The sequence below is a fragment of the Gadus morhua genome, chromosome 20 (assembly GCF_902167405.1).
Source record: "Gadus morhua chromosome 20, gadMor3.0, whole genome shotgun sequence".
Lineage (NCBI taxonomy): Eukaryota > Metazoa > Chordata > Actinopteri > Gadiformes > Gadidae > Gadus > Gadus morhua.
The window spans coordinates 9,023,393-9,046,022 of NC_044067.1; the positions used below are offsets into that span (position 1 = coordinate 9,023,393).

A 22,630-nucleotide genomic window follows, 5' to 3' on the forward strand; every position below is an offset into this window, starting at 1 on the left:
ATGGTGTGTTGGGACGACAGAGAGCGTGTCTAATAGGCGAATGTATGCATAGCATGTGAGAAATACTACCGCAACCACTATTGAATGGCTGCTGTCTTGACCACTGTAGGGCTTGACCACTTTATTTTGGCCCGCCCCCTCTGACGTTTCATTCATTCACCTGGTGGCCTTGTGGCGGGTTATTGGGGAACTGGGATATGATTATAGAGTGGAAATGACAGGGGAGACCGATATCGACATTCCCGGTGAGAGCATTGTCCTCTGATACCATATACATTTAGTAGCCTATCCGTACTATCGATGGCTAGTCTACGGTTTGGTGTGTTAAAGCTGTTGCTATTTCTGTCTTGCTGCTGCGACTTAAACGGCTAGAGATCTTACAGGTTGGGTTAGGATTTAGTCAATTTGTACGCTTATTTCCCCGTTAGGTCATTTAACAATTTATTTTCCGTTTGTAAGGACGAACATGCCTCGGATTTAAAATGTCCAATGTGTTAAAATCTAACCCAACGTTCTCCTCAGAAAAAGGAGCCATCTTCACTTTTGGAAAGAGCAATTTTGCTGATAATGTTCAAAGTAAATTCTGGCTGAAAAACGACCATGCTGTGAAAATAGCTTGTGGGGAAGAACACACTGCTGTCATCACAGGTAGGCTGTATGACAGGGAGAATATATCCTCCCTGTCTGTAGGATCTAATACTAATGTCTTCTATTTGTGGTGATTCCCTCCCCATGCTATAATATATTGTATAACTGAATCCTGAATAATATATATCATCTTATGAAACCTCACTTTTTGATAAGATATCTTCCCCTCTGGCACTGGGGATGAAGAAACTCACCACTAAATAATGCATCAAGCTTTGAGTTATAAAGTGAAATCCTATCATAAATAATGTTATACAACTGTTCTTAAGTCTGCCCGTATCCCTTACAGATAAAGGAAGACTGTTAATGTTGGGTTGTAATGAGTGGGGCCAACTCGGACTGGGACAGCAGAGAGCTGCTTTCACACCTACCTTTGTTAAAGGTCTGCAAAAACTAAAAGCATATATATCAGCAATTGTTTTATTTTAAAGCAGTTTGATGTGAGTACTTGACATGTTCGTGTATGTTGTATGCTTTTTGTATATTTTTAGCTTCCAAGTCCGAGAGGGTGAAGCTTGTAGCGTGTGGAAGGGATCACACCATCATCTGTACCTGTGAGAGAAAGTTACAATATTACTTCCTACTCTTTTTAATAGTGCAGAAAGGCTCTCAACATTTATCTGTGGTTTTCTAGTTTTTGATTGGTTGTGGAGAATAGGTGAAAAGAAGTTGCGTGATTTCAATGATATGCAGATTTCTCTGAAATCGTGGCAGTTAACCAAATCACTCAGGAACCTCCGTTTTTATTTCAAATTCATCATACCATCAAAACTGATTGCAGAATAGATATAGGAATCAAACCAGTATGAGTATTTTAGAACAATCAAGTGCTTCTAAATCACAACAAAAGCATACAAAAAAAACAACAGTACTCAAATCATCATCATTCAAATCATTTACAGCAACCACTGAGCTGGAAAACATCCATATAACTGGTACTGTTAGTAGGCCTGTATTACACCGTTATTGTTAGGAGCATACAAGTTGTTGCCATGTATTGGGTAAGAGGACGGGGGCGTATGTCATAACACGGTTATGGTCTGTTCACAGGGTGTGGGAGTGTGTACGTCACAGGACGCAACCAGAAGGGCCAACTGGGCCTGGGTCACCGTGACGACACCACACTCTTTCAGCTGATGCCGCCGTTCTGTGACCACGCACCTATCAAGATGCTTTCTGCAGGCTGTAGCACCTCTGCCGCCTTGACAGGTAAGAGAAGGGGAGAACAATGTTTCCTCCCACCGGTCAGCTGTATTTCTTTCTCTTTGCATCACCGTGTGTCATCACTGAGGCTGTAGCCGTACTTACCCCGGCCTTTCGTCCTCTGCTCCGTGTCACCACTGGCAGAGGACGGTAGGGTGTTTGTGTGGGGGGACAACTCACTGGGCCAAATTGGTTTGGGGGGGGAGCGCTTCGCCCTGGAGCCCAGTGAACTCTCTGTGGGGCCACCGGTGACATGGGTGTCCTGTGGCGGCCACCACTCTGCCTTAGTCACAGGTACTTACACACACGTGCACACGCATGCACAGACAGACAGACGGACAGACAGACGGACGGACGGACGGACGGACGGACGGACAGACGGCAGACAGACGGACAGACAGACAGACAGACAGACAGACGGACGGACGGACGGACGGACGGACGGACGGACGGACGGACGGACGGACGGACGGACGGACAGAGAGACAGACCGGCAGGCAGACCGAATGACCGACTGACTGACAAATTAGCGTGTGCATATGCAAGCTGGATTTTCTAACACCAGTTTTCCATTTTTATTTGAGTGAAGAAAAAAATGGAGCAAACCTCCTGGATGACATGAATGCATAATCTTTCGTGTGGTGCGGTTTGTTGCCTCAGCCAATGGAGATCTGTACACATTCGGTGAGAGTGCCAACGGAAGACTGGGTCTTTACCCGGAGCAACTGACCAATCACAGAGAGCCACAGCGGGTGCTGGCCATTCCAGAGCCGGTCATTCAGGTGTCCTGCGGAGGAGAACACACCGTGGTCCTTGCTGGTACGATACAGGACGACTGCTGCTTCACAAATAGACTGTAAAACGAAAAAAAAAATTTCCTATATGTTTTAACACCAGAATATAACATAACAGGAACTGACGTAAGAGTAACGTAATGCAGTTCATTATCTTTAATGTCCTCCCTATAATTAAACAAATCAATACTTATTATTAGCTTATAATCCAAACGTCTTCTCATTTCTCTTCTGCTTTTCTATCTTCTACTCTGCGTTTTCCAGAGGAGGAGGTGTACACGTTTGGCCGAGGTCAGTACGGCCAGCTGGGCCAGGGAACCTTCCTGTTTGCCGCGGATTTGCCCAAAGTGCTGCAGCTCTTCCACCACGGCGGCGTCTGCCAGGTCACATGTGGACAGGCCCACACGGCTGTCATCACCAGTGAGCAATACATTACTCTCACATCGGGCGCTCCTCATATCATAGAAATAAATATAACACAAGAAGGGTTGCTGTGTCGTGGATCTTGGAACAACCATTCATCGCATCTGTAAGATTACATTCCTATTCCTTTTCCGTGCAAATCTTTTGAATAGGTTTTGAATAATCGTTTTATTTTGCCTGTTTGGCAAATACACCCGTGCTTCGGAACCAAAGCAATAGCTATTTGCATGCTAAACCCACATTGACGATTATGCTGCCAACTTGCCTCTAGCCTCACAAATCAGACTTTTGAATAAGTCAAAAGATGGGTGAGAAGGGCGGAAAGGTGCTTAGTTAGGGGAGTGGCACTTAGGCCCAATCCCATTTCTACCCCTTCCCCCTTCCCCTTACCCCTCCCCCTTGTTTTGAAGGGGTAAGGGGAAGGGGTAAGGGGTAGAAATGGGATTGGGGCTTAATGTCCTGAATCGTGTTGAAGCGCCTCTCAATTGTTAAAGGGGAGCCAAACCCCCTGACCCTGCCTTTAAAAAACGAAAACGCTGTCACCCTGTCACACTCCTGGACAGGTGTGTCATATCAACGTTTATCAGCAGGTTACCGGGTCACCACATCAACCAATCACAGGCCATGCATGCAATAGCACTTGCTTAACCTGCCGAGGGAGTCCTCTTCAATGCAAACCAATGATCTAGTCAGGGTGTTGGTGTTTGGTTCTCCTTTAAAGGGGACATATTATACCACCAGGTGTGAGTGCTATTAGCCTTACAAGTCGTTTCGAAAATCAGCCCCATATGACATCACTAGTGGGCGTGTCCACCTAGATCTGTGCTGGATAGATCAGTCTAACAGCCTACCCAGTGGACTGAAGTAAACGTTGCTCCTCTATCCAGCACAGATCTAGGACACGCCCACTAGTGATGTCATATGGGGCTGATTTTCGAAACGGCTTGTAAGGCTAATCACACTCACACCTGGTGGTATAATATGTCCCCTTTAAGAGATTCAAATGGCAACACCTCCGCTAGTCGGGGATCCTCTCCATTTATTGGCAAACAAAGTATCTGCACACCTTACAGACCTCCTCAACGGCTCAAAGCCTTCATTACCATGAATTAGCAGGCCAGACTTGCAAAGGAACATTGATGCCCACCACCTTGTTCCGTTCGCTGGTTGCCTTCCTCCACAGACAATGGGCTGCTTTACACGTTCGGCGATGGTCGCCATGGGCGACTGGGGTTAGGGGAGGAAGACTTCATTAACCAGTTCCATCCCACTCTCTGCACGCGCTTCCTTCAGTTCAGCGTTCACCAAGTGAGTGGTGTGCATGTGCTGATCGTTTTTTAAACGGATGGTTTGTGATCAATAGAGCAATCTTCTAGGATATGGATTGAGTGGAAGAGGAAAGGAAGTACATTAATGGTGGTGTGTGTGTGTGTGTGTGTGTGTGTGTGTGTGTGTGTGTGTGTGTGTGTGTGTGTGTGTGTGTGTGTGTGTGTGTGTGTGTGTGTGTGTGTGTGTGTGTGTGTGTGTATGTATCAGGTGACCTGCGGTGGTAATCACATGCTGGTGCTTGCGACAACTAGACCTCCAGATTGTGAGGTAGTGGAGATGGCCAAGGAGGCTGGCGTTGGTGATTATCACTTGGAGCTGAATTACAAGGAATTACTCCTGCAGGATCTTGATCTTCCTATCTTCTCTCGCTCGGCCCGTGCTCGTCGCAGAGGCAGGGTAATCATAGTGATACACATATACCATTGTCCTCACCGCACTATCTATTAACCTCCTAAGCAGCAGCGATGTAACATAGTGTAGTGGTCATCTGTTTCCAGCAGGGGGCAGTGTTTGTCAATATTGATGAAGTTTTGATTGAGTTTAGTTGCTAAACCTCCTGTGGGAGCTAAAAATGGTATTATGCATCCATGAACTACAGAGCTGGGACGACATAGTACTTAAGGCGAGGATTTTTCAGATAACTGGTGTGTGTGTGTGTGTGTGTGTGTGTGTGTGTGTGTGTGTGTGTGTGTGTGTGTGTGTGTGTGTGTGTGTGTGTGTGTGTGTGTGTGTGTGTGTGTGTTTCCTTTTGTTATAGGAGAGCTCAGTGGAGCAGTTTGGAGAGAAGTTTCACAACCTCCCTTCTCTAAGATCAGACTTTCCCAACACCAGATTGCCCATGTCTAGGAATGTAAAAAAGCCTAAATCGAAGGCAAAGGATATAACCACCCTTTCAATGTTACCGACACCCCCAAAAAGTACCCAAAGGAGTCCGGCTCCTGCCCCTAGATCCACATCCCACTCCCCACAAAGTCCTTTGCTGTCTCCCAGACACAATAGCGACCGCCCTTCCAGGGCGACCCGTATCACCACCATCCCTAAAGTCCCCTCTAGGGCTACTGATTCTGGGATTGAAAACCAGCCGGTACGCCCGCCCTCCGCGTCCCCTAGGTCCACACCCAAACACCACTTATCCCCAAAGATTGCAGCCAAGAAGCCACATTATCTTAGATTAACGCGACCCAACACCGACCTTCCTGGCAGGCAGAGCCCGCCGCCCAGCCCGGCCAAGATCCCCCGCCGCCACAAACAATCAGCGACAGACTACATCAACACCCGCCAAACGGAGGAAGAGAACCGCTGTGTCCGGGAGCTTCCTTCCCCTCCACTAATGGGTACTAGGAACCTGCATTTCATCCACCTGCCGAAGTCACTTCATATAGAGCCACTTAGGGAACCCGGGCTTAAGGGTGTCAACTCATCATTGAAAAGCACTTTCCTGAACTGTGTGTTTGTGTTTGTGTGCGTGTGTGCGTGTGCGTGTGCGTGTGTGTGTGTGTGTGTGTGTGTGTGTGTGTGTGTGTGTGTGTGTGCGTGTGTCTTTTCAGAAGGTGACCCTACACAGCAATCCATGGTCATCAGAGATGAGGCTGAGAATGATTTGGAGAAAGCAGTTGAGTCCAACACCATAGATAAGGTAAGAGGACAAGAGAAAAAATCTTGTATAGAAGGACCTAAACAGTATATGAGAATATACTGTATATAATGTGAATTTGAAGCACTCTAGCCGTGTCTATTTAGCCTTAGAATATGTGTGCACTCCGGGGCAGGAAACAGCCGCGTGGTTGACTAACTTTTCCAAGAAATAAGCATAACTCAGCATGTTCTCTGTGTGTGTGCGTGTGTGTACGGTATGTATGTGTGGGCAAGCATTTTCCACTAGGAGAAACTTCGGAGTGAATTGTCGAAACATCAAAAATTTTAAAGAATTCCTTCAGTTTTCTATCTGTGTCACATTGTTTGGCTTTTCCAAGGATAGTTGTAATTAATCCCCCCTCTGGAGTCCTGAGAGATCGGTGAATATTTCAGCAATAAACAATTTGAGCACGCACACACACACACACACAAACACACACACTTTGGCACACAGCATACACTAATACACACACACACGCACACTTTGGCACACAACACCCACACACACACACAAACACACACACACACACACACACACAAATTTAACTTGTGTTGTGCCTTAGAAAGTTGGCCGGCACTCTGCAGTATTTCCATCGCTTCTGATGACACACTGTGATTAACTGTCCAACATCGTTAGGGTAGTGTAACACTAGTGTGTAACACTAGTGTGTAACACTGTCTTGGGAAAGACGTCACAACGCCTGGCTGTACTGGGGAGCCGACTAGTGTCTGGGTGGATGCGTGTAGGAATTAACAAACGTGAGCAATGGACAATAGCTTCAATTCTAGATTTAATCAGAAGAGGGATGCATAAACGGTGCTCACTTAGAGAAGCCTTGATATGCTTGTATATGAAGATCAAGGTATGACGATGACTGCATCCGGCTGCGCTACCGCTACACGTCATTGCCGCTTAATTAAGTGTATTTATAATGCTTTTTATTTTAGTCCAGATGGTGTAACAAAGGACACATGCTCCCCAATCATCACCATGGTTTTATTTCATCCACCCACTAACTTCTGCTCATTAGCCTGCAACGATATTACAGTCGGTTCATAACAGACGTTGTGAGCAGACATGCATATACAAATAGAAACCTACGCATATGTCTCTATTTGATTCAGTTTTTTATATATCCTGTCAGTGAGTTTGTTAGTTAGTTGAAACTTCATCACAAAACAGTGATTTGAAAGGACAAGGACGGTTAAGGAAGGCTGTATCGCCGTGTCCATCCGGCCCAAAGCGTCCACCAATTCTGCATTTCAGTTTATCCATAGAAGTCATTGTTTACCTCTTTGTAGTCATGCTATCTATTTTTTGGGGACTTTCTTTTTTCAGGAAAAGCCGAAGGGGAGACCCCTGAGGAGAGCTGTAAAAGCAGCAACAGTCGAGACGAAGGAACAAGCTCAGTCGAAGAGCAGACATCTGAAATCCGGCAAGGCCTTATCCACAGAGCTCACGCGAGCGTCCAGCTCTCAATCTCTAAAGGGGGAGGCCTCACCGCAGAACCTCAAGGAGGGGGTCTCTAAGAGCAAGCAGACGCTGATCAGACACGTTGCACCTGCCGAAAACCAAACCAAAACCGACACACAAGGTCCAAATGCGCTGACTGTTTCTATAGGAGATACTTCCATGCGAGAAGAAACCGGGACCCTAGTTAAAGACGTTGACAGAGTAGCAGGTTTCCAAAATAAGTTGACAAGAAAGCAGCAACAAGCGACCAAAGTAAACAAAAGTGGCGAGGAAAATGTAAATTCTGATGCTCCCATTAATCAAAAGTCTGCCAGCAAAGTCCTGGTTGAAGATACGCAAGAGCCAACAATCTTGCCCAAACAGGAAGAACCAGACGCATCTCTGGTCAATGTGAAAAGTCAACCTGTTGACAAAATGTCCACCGATGATAAGGTCACAAGCCAAGGAGCCGATTGGAATAGGAGAACTCTCCAACCTCAAAGGCCAAGGTCTGGTAGAACTTTTGATGGTAAAGATGCAGAAGTCAATAATGCATTCAGGGAATCTTCCTGGAATAAATCAACTCCAGTCAAACAGAAGAGACTGAGGCATACACCTATCGAGGTTCAAAGCAGAGCCGTAGAGTTTAAACCTCCCCAAAACAAGCTCTCACCTTCGACACCTGTCAAAGTTCAGAGCGACCCTGTAGAGGTAAAACCTTCCCCGAAAGACCCATGCACACCTGTTAAAGTTCCAAGTGGGAAACTCACCCCTGTGAAGGTCAAAGGCAAGACCCATGACGATTATTCAAAGAAGTCTCCACTGAGGGTAAAAAACAAACCTACTGAACATTCTGACAGACCTTCTACACATCAGGCTAAATCAATAGACACCCCAGGCTCACAAGGCACCAAGGGAGCAGAGGTTACATCAGTTTCCCCTCGGCAGCCTGAACCCACCGGGAAGGATCTCCTACTTCCTGGGGAAGATAGTATTTTTGGCGATACTCAACCGAGTTTGGGGCAAAAGGTTCTGAATAATGCAGCTGATCTTCTTCCAGCAGTGGGCGTGGCAGGCGTGGCAGCGGGCCTCCTGGGAGCAGCTGTAACCAGCGTGAGCGCTTTCCAATCGGACAGCGACACCGCCACCTCTCCGCCTTCCAGCAGCAGACCCGTTCGAGCGGAGAGCTTCATAAAGCAAAGGGCCGTCGTCAAAGAGTCCCTTTCCTCCACACATTCGTCTTTGAGATCTGATCCAAACTCAGCCGACGAACCGGAGGCCGAGGGAATCAGAAACCAGGAAAAGGAAGATGATGGGATTGTCGAAAAGGGTACATTAGTTGAACATCTAGGCGGTTCCAAGGCGGAAGAGAGGAGCGAGAGCAGCCCTTTTGAGTCAGAGGGTTCCCAACTCAAAGAAACAGAGGCTTCAGGTGGAGAGACGAGGGAAGAAACGGAGAACGTGGGGGAAGACCGTGAACGTGTCTGGGAGGGGGAGGAGGAGAGTTCAAGGGAAGAAGCAGAGAGCGACAGCAGCACAGAGGGAGACGATGGTGACGAAGACGCCGAGAAGAAAAGGGAGGAGAGGGTTGCGGCGCAGGAGAGGAGCGATACCGGGGGCAGTGTTGACAGTGAGGAAGAGGATGGTGAGAGAAGTGGGGCGGAACAAAGCCGGGAAGGCGATCAGAGTGGTGGCAGGAGCGACGACAAAGGTACAGACATCAGCCCCGAAGAGGAGGAGGGAGAGGCGAAGGAGGGAGAACCACAAAGTACAAGAGGCAGCCGGGAGCCGGATGGAGTGGGGCAGGGAGAGGAGCGGGAGGTGGAAGGGGAGAGGGGATCAGAGTCGAGTGAGCGAGGGGAAGAAAGCAGTGTGAGTTTAGAAGAGGGAACTGAAACGGACTCAGGGGGCGAGGCAGAAAGCAAGAGTAAAATCTCAGGGGAGGAAGAGGAAGACACAAGAGCAGGTGATGAAGCTGGGTCTGAGACACCTCAGGGTGAAGACAGTGCAGGGGAGGAGAATGAAGGGACGGTGGCAGGGAGTGGAGCTGAGGAAGAGGAAGGAGAAGGTCAGGGGTCAGTGGAACAGACGGAGGAGGAGGAGGAGAGCAGTGAAGTCAGAGCAGAGGAATTCAACGAGGAGGAGGAACAGAACATGAGTGTTGAGGAGGAGGAGCGAGATGTGGATGAAGAGGAGGCAGATGCTGACGAGAGCGAGGAGCATGAAGAGGAGGGTGAAGAAGAAGGAGAGATTGGATGGGTGAAGGGTGAAGAAGATCATAGTGGAGATGAGGAGGAGGGGGTTGAGGAAGAAGAGGGAGAAGAGGATAAAAAGGAGAATGATGAGGTAGAAGAAGGTGGAGATGATGAGGAAGAGGAAGGTGGAACGGTGGGTGAAAAGGAGGAGGAAGACGGAGAGCAGGCTGAAGATAGTGCTGGTGATGAAGAAGGGGGTGAAGAGGAGGATGTAGATCAGGAAGAAGAGGCCGGCGGTGATGAAGGTGGTGCTGAAGAGGAGTATGAAGATCAGGGGGAAGAGGGTGTTGGTGATGAAGAGGAGGGTGAAGAGGAGGATGTAGATCAGGAGGAAGAGGGTGGTGGTGATGAAGAGGAGGATGTAGTTCAGGAAGAAGAGGGTGGTGGTGATGAAGAGGAGGATGTAGATCAGGAAGAAGAGGGTGGTGTTGATGAAGAGGAGGAGGTAGATCAGGAGGAAGAGGGTGGTGGTGATGAAGAGGAGGATGTAGATCAGGAGGAAGAGGGTGGTGGTGATGAAGAGGAGGATGTAGATCAGGAAGAAGAGGGTGGTGTTGATGAAGAGGAGGAGGTAGATCAGGAGGAAGAGGGTGGTGGTGATGAAGAGGAGGATGTAGATCAGGAGGAAGAGGGTGGCGTTGATGAAGAGGAGGAGGTAGATCAGGAGGAAGAGGGTGGTGGTGACGAAGAAGAGGATTTAGATCAGGAGGAAGAGGGTGGCGTTGATGAAGAGGAGGAGGTAGATCAGGAGGAAGAGGGTGGTGGTGATGATGAGGAGGATGTAGATCAGGAGGAAGAGGGTGGTGGTGATGAAGAGGAGGAGGTTGATCAGGAGGAAGAGGGTGGTGGTGATGAAGAGGAGGAGGTAGATCAGGAGGAAGAGGGTGGGTGGGATGAAGAGGAGGAGGTAGATCAGGAGGAAGAGGGTGGTGGTGATGAAGAGGAGGAGGTAGATCAGGAGGAAGAGGGTGGTGGTGATGAAGAGGAGGAGGTAGATCAGGAGGAAGAGGGTGGTGGTGATGAAGAGGAGGAGGTAGATCAGGAGGAAGAGGGTGGCGTTGATGAAGAGGAGGAGGTAGATCAGGAGGAAGAGGGTGGTGGTGACGAAGAGGAGGATTTAGATCAGGAGGAAGAGGGTGGCGTTGATGAAGAGGAGGAGGTAGATCAGGAGGAAGAGGGTGGTGGTGATGATGAGGAGGATGTAGATCAGGAGGAAGAGGGTGGTGGTGATGAAGAGGAGGAGGTAGATCAGGAGGAAGATGGTGGTGGTGATGAAGAGGAGGAGGTAGATCAGGAGGAAAAGGGTGGTGGTGATGAAGAGGAGGAGGTAGATCAGGAGGAAGAGGGTGGTGGTGATGAAGAGGAGGAGGTAGATCAGGAGGAAGAGGGTGGTGGTGATGAAGAGGAGGAGGTAGATCAGGAGGAAGAGGGTGGTGGTGACGAAGAGGAGGAGGTAGATCAGGAGGAAGAGGGTGGTGGTGATGAAGTGGAGGATGAAGATCAGGAGGAAGAGGGTGGTGGTGATGAAGAGGAGGAGGTAGATCAGGAGGAAGAGGGTGGTGGTGATGAAGAGGAGGAGGTAGATCAGGAGGAAGAGGGTGGTGGTGATGAAGAGGAGGATTGGATGGACGAAGAGGATAATGTGTCGGAGGCCGAGGATGAAAAGATCCGAAAGGAAGAACTGGAATTAGAGGATGATGAAGGTGGACAGAAAAACAAATATCTCAAAAAAGAAAAGCAGACGAGTAAAGAAGAAGAAGAGGAAGAGGAGGAGGAGGTTGAGGAGGATGAGGAGGAGGAGGAAGGAGAAGAGGGGGAGGGAGGGGTAATTGCTAACACAACAGAAAAAGATTTTGAGGAGGAGGAGGAAGAGGAGGAGGAAGGGGTAAATGCTAAAACAATAGAAAAAAGCTTAGAGGAGGAGGAAGAGGAGGAAGAAGAAGAAGAGGAGGAAGGGGTAACTGCTAAAACAATAGGAAAAGGTTTGGAGGAGGAGGAGGAAGAAGAGGAGGAGGAAGAAGGGTTCAATTCTAAAACAATAGAAAAGGGTTTAGAGGAGGAGGAGGGAGAGGAGGAGGAAGAAGAAGAAGAAGAAGAAGATGAGGAGGAAGGGGTAAATGCTGAAACAATAGAAAAAGGTTTGGAGGAGGAGGAGGTAGAGGAGGAGAAGAAGGGTAACCCGCAGAGTAAGGGAGCCTCCAAAGCGAAGGACACTTCCGCAGAGGAGGAAGAGGAGGAGGAGGAAGAAGCTGAAGCACAAAGTGAAGAGGACGAAGAGGAAATTGAAGAAGAGGTCAAAGCGAATAGGAAACACGCCCAGAAAACCCCTATTCCCGCAGAGAGAAAATTCAAGCGACAGGGAGAGATACGGAAAGCGGCTGATAGCGCCCGGCAGAGGAGAGGGGACCCTGGCGCAGAGGGACACCAGGAGCAGTTCTGGAACAACGTTCTGCCTAAGTACCTGGACCTGCAGTGAAACGGATAGGCCCCGTGCTCCGGCACGGCATCAGCATTTGAGTCACGTCCCTACTTGCATTGGACCATTTCCTCCCAAGTTTGACAGCTCATTTGTAGCGTCTGCATGCTTTGTTGCCTGTTTGAACGTCCTTGACATTGAAAGGGGTTGCTCCTCTGAACTGTTCGGGCTTGAAAGAGATTGTGGAGCATCATACACTGTTTGGATTTCGGGAATAATGTATGTTGGTCATAAATATAGCAACGTGAATCACCTTTTGAATCACGCAAACATTAATACAGTACATTGGTGATTGTTGGAATGTATCCATTTTTCTGTACATAGAATGTATCTATTTATGTAAAACAGAGCGAGAGAGGGGGGGAGAGAGAAAGAGACGATGAGAAGAGAGATAAGGGGGGAGAGAGATAAAGGGTGGGGGGGGGAGAAAGAGAGAGACTGAGAGAGGGGAGAGACCCCAGGTGCACACCGCAAGTATCTCAAAGCGAGAGATTGATAACTATCATTTGTCTCTGCCTTTTGTTGGATGTACAAGAGGTTCCACAAGTAATTACATGATATCCATAGCCGCGAACATGCGGGCCTAGAGGCGTCTTTCCTGTTTCCTGCGCACTTCAGCATCTTCATGTGGGAACTCGTTCCCGTACCAGGGTTGCAAAATCCAATCCACTCGTGGCGGAGAGAGAAATTTGAATCAACGAGGTATTCTTGCACTGCCTGTAGGCATATATTATACACAGTATCCTTCCAGCGATTTGTTTTTTTATGACGTGGTCCTGTCCAAATCGGGCCGTGGCTCGCTTCTCTTCTGACTTGCCCCCGCTCCGTGCACACGTCGGCGGGCCACACATTAAAGGAGGGGGGGTGTGTGGGGGGGGGGGGGGGACCCTCTTGTGTTTCTGCTGCAAGAGGCGGGCCTTTGGAAAGTAGGAATGCGCTGCTGGAAGTTTTCCTGTAAGCTACTTTCACATGCAAAGAGCGTCCCGTGTCTCAATATGGACATCTGTCCGCTGGTGCTCGTGTTTGTCCAGTTCTGCTTCTGCCTCGGCTATGAAGGTAGGCTAAAGGAAAAGTCCCTGTTTTTCCTCTGTGTCGACTTAATTATTGGATCTAAATGTATTCAGAATAATGTAAACAACGAATAGGGCCTACCATATAACACAATTATTCATTTGAGCATTGTATATGTCGTTGTGTGTGTTGGGATTGCAACGCGTGTAATGTGTCTTGCTTTCCCCCCACGTTTGGGTGAACCACATTTGTGTTAACGTGGAGGGGGTGGACCCCGGGGGAGTAGTGTACATCTGGGGGACGGTTCTCTTCTGAGCGCTCCGAACACCCTGAACTAAAAAACTACAGAGCAGCAAGATATAGCCTACTCTCCTTTGACGCACACACACTAGTTGTTACTATTAGAAGCCTACAAATTCAAATGTTACTTTGTATTCATCTTCCATTCAATGTTTCTCTAATTAATTCATGAATTTATGTATTTATGAATCTATCTATTTATCTTCACTATACATATTACCCACATAGCCGTATGTGTATTTTGTACATAAATCGAGTTACACTTAATGGACAAAACTGAAACACGGTCAGTAGTTTGCATTTAAGGTAAATACAAGTAAATACAGCTTATGAAACCAACTCTGCTGGGTCTCACTTAAGTGCACAGTTGTTTTTATTTATTTGTATGTATCTGCGGAAGGGTGGTTGTCTTATTGGCCTACTATTTGTTGTTTGTGCAGATGAGATGGGAATGGAAATGGTCCCTTGTTTTTTCTTTGGTATTTGTATAAAGGACATCTCTGGGTTCTGATAACCTTGTGAGAAGAGAAATGACTCGTCCCCTTTTTCAAAGAGAAAACCTTACCATACGTCTCTCCACAATGCTATAGCCTATCCCATTCAAGTCTGTTTTATTTTTCCTATGATGTCTTCTTAAGTATTAGTCATGTGACTGAATCCCTGAAGTACTATTGAATATGCTAAAATAACTTGACAATGGTTATTTCATTTTTCAAAATCATATATATATATATATATATATAGCTAAAGATGGGTAGAGACGAATATAGAATGAATGGATAGAATGCATGGATGGAGGGATGGACTCCCAGTCCGGAAGAGATTCTTAGCCAAAGGAAAAACTAAATGTGGCTCTATAGAGGTCAACGGTTGTTAACAAATAAGGTATAATTTTTACGATTTCCAAAAAATGATTTTGCATGCCCTGTAATTATGTGAGGGAGAGAGACCAGAGAGAGATGAGAGAGAGAGGGGGAGGGGGGGGGGGAGAGAGAGACACACACACACGCACACACACACACACACACACACACACACACACACACACACACACACACACACAAACACACACACACACACACACACACACACACAGACACACAGAGACACACACACACACACACACAAACACACAGACACAGACACACAGAGACACACAGAGACACAGAGAGAGAGCGACAGAGATAGATAGAGAGATCAACAGAAAGAGACAGAGGGAGAGAAAAAAGGACGTTTAGTTTCAATCGTGGTGTCGAAGGAGTCGAAGTCCACCCTGGTTAGATGAAGGTTTGACCCAGAAGTAAAAACTATTGCGAGGTGGCATGTAGTTTCCCAACCCTGATCTGAAAATGAATGATCATATAACCCTTAGGGCATTGGCAGATGTACTATAGACGCCTTACAGGGAAAGAACAAATGGGCCTTGACATGGCTTCTCTCTTGGATCTTTCTGTGTCGGGGCCTGTCGGAGGAGGAGAGCATGGCCTGGTTGATCAAAGCCGTCGTTGCTCATTAGCCTCCCAGCCCATCCCCGATGAAGCACATCATCGCCGCAGAGCCTTTCATTGCATGCTGCTGTGGTTCTTGTTGCGATGTTTAATGGTGAGTGCTCATCATTCCCTGCATTTATATAGCCTCCGTTTAGCACCCACGTGGGTGATGCACGGCAGCCGCCATGCACAATAATCCTCGCCATTCACACACACACACGCACACGCAAACACACACACACGCACACACATACACACACAACCTCTGCTGAGCACGGATGCTGTCCAAAATGAGGCTCAAACTGCAACCAAAAAACGAGCGATGGGAATTGGCAGGGACCAAGGAAGGGAGAATCTAGAGGTGTGTTCTGGAGAGGGAGGGGAGGGGATTGTTGTTGTCACAGTGGAATTACAGTGCAGCACATCGGTGCTGCACTGCTTGCACCAGCTCCTCTGATTGGGTTGGATTCAGGCAATCTCCCCGTGTGCCCGCACCTTTCTCTGGGGAAATATATTACTCGAACAAATCTGGGACTGTCTAGTATACACATGCCTGCAGATCCTGATGGTGAAGTACATCCATGTGTAGGTGCATACAGTGTATAGGAAGAGAGGAGGTGGATTCCAGGGGATTGCTGGTGTGTGTACATGAAATGCAGATTTTTTTTCCGTAGGGATTGGGGATGAAATGATTCATGTGGGAATCAAGATTCTTTGCTTCTGCAATACTTACAGTCAGGTTAATTGCAAAAGAAAAAGTTAGCCACATTCGTCCAGGTTTTCTTATGGAAGCGAAATAATGGTTCCGTACTACAGAGAATTCTATAGTGTATTCATTTGCAACAATCAACTACCATATGTTCTCTTCTGTTAGGCCAAATTCATGAAAACAATAACCTGCTGCAGAAGTCGGATGACAACGTTGAACCCCATAAAATATGAAATCACACTAATGTTTTTTGAATCTTAAATCAATATTTACGGAATCACAATATTCTTTAAGTATCGCTATACAACTCGCAGTGGCCCAAGACTGAGAGGTCCCTGCTGACTCCCTTCTCTTGTTTTGTGGTTGCGGTTTGATCTTCATTTTGGACAGCATCAGTGCTGTGTTGCATGCAGGGCTCAGCAGTTAGTGAGGTTTGAAGTTGTATGCTGCTACATGTTCTGTTAATCGGCTGTAGTCATTACAGCCTAGCTGTGAGATGAGAAATATCAGAACGTTTGTGGAAACTGATCAATGCTCTCTCACACATTCATCTGCCGGCGAGTTCCATATTTTCTTCTTTATTTTCTCTCCAACCACACACACACACGTCACTGATTTTTTGTCAATATTTTTTTGTGCACTTTTGTTTTTCTTATGCATTTGATGACACACTGATAAACCTTTGCCATTACACAGCTGAATCTGAATCACTCAAGGCTGCCAGTGTGTGTGTGTGTGTGTGTGTGTGTGTGTGTGTGTGTGTGTGTGTGTGTGTGTGTGTGTGTGTGTGTGTGTGTGTGTGTGTGTGTGTGTGTGTGTGTGTGTGTGTGTGTGTGGGTGTGTGTATGCTTGCGTGGATGAAAGTATGAATGTGTGCAAGTCTGAGTGTGTGGTGCCTGGGCTTAGCAGGCATGTGTGGAAGCCTATGTTCTTGTGTTTGTGTGTGTGTGTGTGTGAGAGTGTGTGTGAGTGTGTGTGTGTGTGTTTGTGTCTGTCTGTGTGTGTGTGTGTGTGTGTGTGTGTGTGTGTGTGTGTGTGTGTGTGTGTGTGTGTATGTGTGTGTGTGTGTGTGTGTGTGTGTATGTGTGTGTGTGTGTGTGTGTGTGTGTGTGTGTGTCTGTGTGTGTGTGTGTGTGTGTGTGTGTGTGTGTGTGTGTGTGTGTGTGTGTGTGTGTGTGTGTGTGTGTGTGTCTGTGTGTGTATGTGAGTGTGTGAGAGCTTGTGGCTTGATGGCTAGCGGGGCCTGCCTGGTGCCTCATTGAGTAGCATTAGTTTGACAGGAGCAGTCGTCTCTCTCTCTGCTGGGACTAACTGTAGCTTCAGTGTCAGGGTGATCCACTAACATACAGCTGATACACCACGGCTGCTGGGTAAGCCGGTGGCTTCTGGCTGGGTGGAGCACTCATATGTCCGTCAGGGATGCTGAACAGTGGAGGCATTCACACCAAGGTTCATCAACATCCTGGGGTCAAGCCACACACACACACACACACACACACACACACACACACACACACACACACACACACACACACACACACACACACACACACACACACACACACACACACACACAAAAACACACATAAACATACACGTATACACATACACATAAACAGATATATACACAATACATACACCACACACAGACACACACATATACATATACACACATACACACACAAATACACACAAACCTACGTCACTCCCAGCACCCCCTATCCCCTTCCTCTCCTTATTCATTTCCTCATTCCTCTCCAGAGCTGCAGTATTGTGACCCTATCCTTCCCTCTGGTCTCTGGTTTTGTTCTTTACAAATATACTCCTCTTCTGTTTATCATAAGCGCGCCAACTTAACCCTTCCTCCGAACGTACAACAAACTTGCTTATTTTTTAATCGCTCTCTCGATCAACCACTCACCCTCTCTCTCTCTCTCTCTCTCTCTCTCTCTCTCTCTCTCTCTCCCTCTCTCTGCCTCTCTCCCTCTCCCTCTCTCTCCCTCTCTCTCCCTCTCTCTCCCTCTCTCTCCCTCTCTCTCTCTCTCTCTCTCTCTCTCTCTCTCTCTCTCTCTCTCTCTCTCTCTCTTTCTCTCTCTCCGTCTCTCCCCCCCTCTCTCTCTCTCTCCCCCCCTCTCTCTCTCTCTCTCTCTCTCTCTCTCTCTCTCTCTCTCTCTCTCTCTCTCTCTCTCTCTCTCTCTCTCTCTCTCTCTCTCTCCGTCTCTCCCCCTCTCTCTCTCTCTCTCTCTCTCTCTCTCCTCTCTCTCTCTCTCTCTCTCTCTCTCTCTCTCTCTCTCTCTCTCTCTCTCTCTCTCTCTCTCTCTCTCTCTCTCTCTCCCTCTTTCAATGAAATTCAAAAATGCTTTATTGCCGAGGGAATAAACATTCACATTGAACAAAATGAAACATCCATTATCAGCACAATTGCAGGGATAACAATGAGGTAATGCCCAGTGAGTGAACCTCACTGCTTACTGGAGCTGGGTCACAGAATCACGCTTGACCCATCTCCGTAGACATGACTGGCATGACTAAGTAGAAGCACAATATAATATACAGAGGAATAAAAGGTAAACATCTCTCACTCTCTCCCGCTGTACAAAAACCTTGGGGCAACACTCAAAGCAATCATGATGTTTAAAGCAGGGGTTTGTTGCTTTTCACAAGTTGCTTGGTGTTCGGAGCGCTACGGATGACTATGCTATGCTAGGTACAAACCACGGTACAAACCACTGGGATGCACTGGAACACACCCAGTAATGCCCGATCCAGCCAATTGGAGAAGAGATGAAATAAAACAGCCCTTTGTGCCCAAAGGATCTGTTTTTTATACACAGGTTTACCTTCTTCCAGTTCCATCCCTATGTGGTGGTTACCAAAATAAAAACACTGGACTGAACAAAGTGGATCTTTGTGTTGAGCCGGGATCCCTTTTCCATGCCAGCTGGAATAGACGGGATCTCTTCCTGAGCTGCTTTTTATTTTCTGTGCATGCGTCCTCCTCTCCTCCACAGAGCGCCTTCCCGAGAGAGGGCTGGGTTTCACTTGGGATGAGGAACATATCGGCAATGTCTTCAAGCCTGATCTTATTTGGTGTGTCTTTATTAGTTTGCATTAAAAAGACAGCTGGATATAAAAGTCTACTATTTAGATTACGACTTTGGCTTTGAAACATTGCTCGACATACCGAATGAAGGCCATTCGTTACTTTTGTCTTTTTCTCTCTTTCTTTCTCTCTCCCTCCCACCCGATCTCTCTCTTTCTCTCCCTCTCTCTCTCTCTCTTTTCTTGCTACCTTTTTTTAAAATCACAGGGTCAGGACAATATCCCCATAGAGATGATGAAGACTGGTACCGCAGAGATAAAGGTGACACACAAACACACACACGCACACACACACACACACACACACACACACACACACACACACACACACACACACACACACACACACACACACACACACAAACACACACACACACACACACACACACACACACACACACACACACACACACACACACACACACAAACACACAGCTCTCCTATCTCAATGCAGTTCGTCCATGACCTCCATATCTGTATGTAATCATCATCAGGTACATGTTGAACTAAATAAACAGGGACCTGATTAAAATCCCTTTACTGTTGTCATCCAATTCAGTTGAGCTTTCAATTTAGAAAAGCAGACAACACAGTGTTCATCCAATGTGATGTCAGATCCTACCAGCGGTGGGGTCATTGAGACATGGAACACTGTGCCCTGAACCTTCCTCTCCTCGCCTCGTGAAGGGACCCAAATGTATTCTGATACTCTTACTCAATAGTGTCGGAAACATCGCCAATACACACATACACACACACACACACATTCAGGCACACGCACTTACACAAGCAGAAGAGTCTTTCTTTGTTAAGATTTCGAGCAGCTGGATACTAGAATACTATTCATGAGACTTCATGCCTCCACTCTCCATTCCTCTCTCCCTTGTGCTCAAGTGTGTGTGTGTGTGTGTGTGTGTGTGTGTGTGTGTGTGTGTGTGTGTGTGTGTGTGTGTGTGTGTGTGTAATTGGCATTCGTAAGTGTGCGTGCTTCCAGGTGAGAGAGAGAGAGGGAGGGCGAAGGAGACGGTTGAGGCGTTTTTTCTATGTCTGGCTCTGGCTGTTAATTTCAAAGCAGTAGATAAGAGACTACTGATTTTATGTCCGGGATAAAACTTTGGCTAACCCCCCCCCACCCCCCCAATTGAGCCTCCAGACTTCAAACTGCTTATGCTAATGTTTTAACGGTTTGGCAGGAGAAGGCCGCCACGAAAGAACAAGGTTAAAAAGCTAATCCCAATGCATTCCCATCATCCTTGTTTATGACTGCATATAATAGAACTAGGGCTTCGGCACATGGTGCCAACGAGGGCTCCATCGCGCGATGCATCCACTCTCAGAGCACGTCATGTGACCCCCTCTCTGCCAGGGAATGACTTCCTCATTGGGTCATTAGTGAGTTATTGTAGCTAGTTCGATTAATTAGCTGGAAGTCATTTGGCCCCAGTGAGTTATCCATGATGTTGAATGTTTACGAGCGGTACACATTCACGCGCCATTATGTTCTAATACGTCTTGTACCCAAATCGTTTACCACGATTTACTTCTGTAGCCTGGGTATCACCAAGCAGCTCAAGCTGAAGGGGCTATATGAATAGAGAAGGATGACACTATTTTCCAACATAGCTTTTGCTGCCTCGATTCTCACAAACAGGGGAGAAGAGATTTTTGAGTAGCGACATTGAACAGCACATGGCACCATTATTTTCAGTGTAGGAGTTATTATGCTATGACACTGGATATCCTATCCTTACAGTGGACCAGAAGCCTTTTCAGCTATCCTGACCAATTATGCATTATTATGAAGGGAGGGTCATTGGAATCGTCATTGAGTGCAACAACAAAAGTGCTTGAGAGCTGATCGCAAATACAGCAAGAGAAAGATTACACTGACGCTTTTGAATCAGCACTTCAGATTCTAGACCGCACTCTCTTTCCCCTTCATTACCTCTACCTCCAACATAACCACATACACACATACAAATGCATCCGCACACGCATAGAAAGCTTTATTACACTCTTGGAAAGAAACCAGCGGTGGTTCAGCTCGCTTGCTGACCGTCTGAAGAGGAGCGAGGCGTCCGAGGTGAGGTCAGATCCACCGTATCACTCTGCAACCAGATGATGGGTGGATTTCCACTGTAGTACATAAGGGATCCCTCTCTTTGCTTTTAACTTCAGGTAAGTACCTGAGTCTGTGCTTTTTGGGGGCTGTATTATCAGTCCAAACCTATCTGCTTCTTGACTGCTGTGCAGCCCACATCTGAGAACCATTAGCATACCGTGGGCGTCATTTATCGAGCAGTTTACGAAATGCTATTTTGGAAACTTTCTTTTGTTTTTTAACCTGTTTCTCGCCCATCCTCTCCGGACGCTCCGCCCTGATTGGCTCCTCCAGCCGGGACGCCGTGGTGCGCGCCCATCAAGGTGAAGAACGGCGACGTGAGCTGCCGGACGCCCCGCGGGGAGCAGCTGATGAACGTGATGGGCACGCGCTGCAAGATCCGTTGCAAGAGGGGCTACGAGACGCAGAACCCTGAGGTGGTCTGCATGGCCACCAAGCACTGGTCCTCCTCCTACTCCTGCCACGGTGACGGCTCACACACACACACACACACACGCACGCACACACACACATACATACACACACGTGCACACACACACACGCACACACACACACACACATGCACACGCCCACACGTCCACATAGTACACACACATACACATGCACACACACACACACACACACACACACACACACACACGCACACGCCCGCACGTTCACATACGCACACAAGCACATACATTGCACATGCACACCCACGCCTGCACGTCACATACTCACACTCCGGATGCTACAAACGTGAGTTTATTGGCAAGAGCGATGAGCGACTTCTTGAAGGATGTCTATTTTGGATGTCTATTTTGGATGTTGATTCATTAAATTCTTCTTCAAAACTCATGCATAGCTCACAGTAAATAAGAGAACGTATATTGCGTTACCGTGGCCTAGAGCAACGGTCAATATGAAGGACCTTCTCTCAGCCAAGCGGTTGAGAGAAGGTTGAACTCCTACTCTTCCTCTATGCAGAGGTCCGCTGCCGTAGGCTGAACATGCCGGTAAACGGGGGCTTCAAGTGCTCCGACGGGTCCTACTTCAACTCCCGCTGTGAGTTCTTTTGCTCCCCGGGCTACTACCTGAAGGGGCAGAAGACCACTACCTGTCAGCACACCAAGCTTTGGACCGCAGAGGAGAGCACCTGCATAGGTGAGTCGGTCTGTTTGTGTGTTTGTGGAGGATCCATTATGGGTGGTTTAAATGGGAAAGAAAACCTTGTTTTATTGGCGAGTATGTTATGTGAGCTGAGCAGTCGTGATAATAAGGAAGACTTGAAAAGACTTGAAAATGGACACATTGGGTTCAATAGGACTAATCGCGAGGGCCGTTCTAACCCGAAAGACTAAACCTACGTTACACTTGCTCGAACCAGGGTGCGCAGCCCATAGGAAACATCACTTTGGAATATGTTTTTTGTCTGCCATTCAATTATCTGAACATGATTAAGTTAAACGATGGCACAGGTGCAGTTTTTTGGCTTGTTCCGGATGGTGAAGAGATATGGTTTTAACCATAAACAGTAAAAAAGGATTGATGATATGCACAATGAAACAAAAGGAGAAAGCCAAGAAAATGTACATTGTGCTCAAACCGCTTAATTGTTCATTTTCCCTACTAGGATAATGGACAGTAAGATGAGAAACTAAGTAAGATACCAAACTGCAAGAAACGGAAATTCATAAGTCC

The 22,630-nt window shown here is 47.3% G+C and overlaps 2 protein-coding genes across 3 annotated transcripts in view; both read left to right on the plus strand.

Moving 5' to 3' along the window:
* Nucleotides 1–172: 172 nt before the first annotated feature.
* LOC115533513 (transcriptional regulator ATRX-like) lies at nt 173–12,561 on the plus strand. Its single transcript, XM_030344056.1, has 16 exons — nt 173–245; nt 523–648; nt 938–1,030; nt 1,140–1,202; nt 1,699–1,857; nt 1,996–2,145; nt 2,512–2,670; nt 2,910–3,065; nt 4,252–4,376; nt 4,605–4,793; nt 5,539–5,700; nt 7,372–10,185; nt 11,311–11,338; nt 11,474–11,505; nt 11,641–12,033; nt 12,169–12,561. Exons 1-16 carry the CDS (start codon nt 215–217, stop codon nt 12,214–12,216), a joined length of 4,728 nt encoding a protein of 1,575 aa, XP_030199916.1. The 5' UTR covers nt 173–214; the 3' UTR covers nt 12,217–12,561.
* A 555-nt stretch (nt 12,562–13,116) lies between these two features.
* Nucleotides 13,117–22,630, plus strand: part of srpx (sushi-repeat containing protein X-linked) — an 18,607-nt gene continuing 9,093 nt past the window's right edge. The window contains exons 1-4 of one of the 2 annotated variants that reach the window (XM_030343473.1): nt 13,117–13,272; nt 19,037–19,090; nt 21,224–21,415; nt 21,917–22,093. In XM_030343473.1, the coding sequence (XP_030199333.1) occupies nt 13,149–13,272; nt 19,037–19,090; nt 21,224–21,415; nt 21,917–22,093 (547 nt within the window). In that variant the 5' untranslated portion in view covers nt 13,117–13,148. The remainder of the gene's footprint in view (nt 13,273–19,036; nt 19,091–21,223; nt 21,416–21,916; nt 22,094–22,630) is intronic. The other variant, XM_030343474.1, reaches the window with a different exon arrangement.

Excerpts from the sequence above, each read along its gene's own strand:
- LOC115533513 (XM_030344056.1), top strand. The coding sequence starts at position 215 with ATGACAGGGGAGACCGATATCGACATTCCCG. Across the intron at positions 2,671-2,909 it reads ACACACCGTGGTCCTTGCTG|AGGAGGAGGTGTACACGTTT; the intron begins GTACGATACAGG and ends TGCGTTTTCCAG. Across the intron at positions 10,186-11,310 it reads GTGTTGATGAAGAGGAGGAG|GAGGAGGAGGTAGATCAGGA; the intron begins GTAGATCAGGAG and ends GGTGGTGATGAA.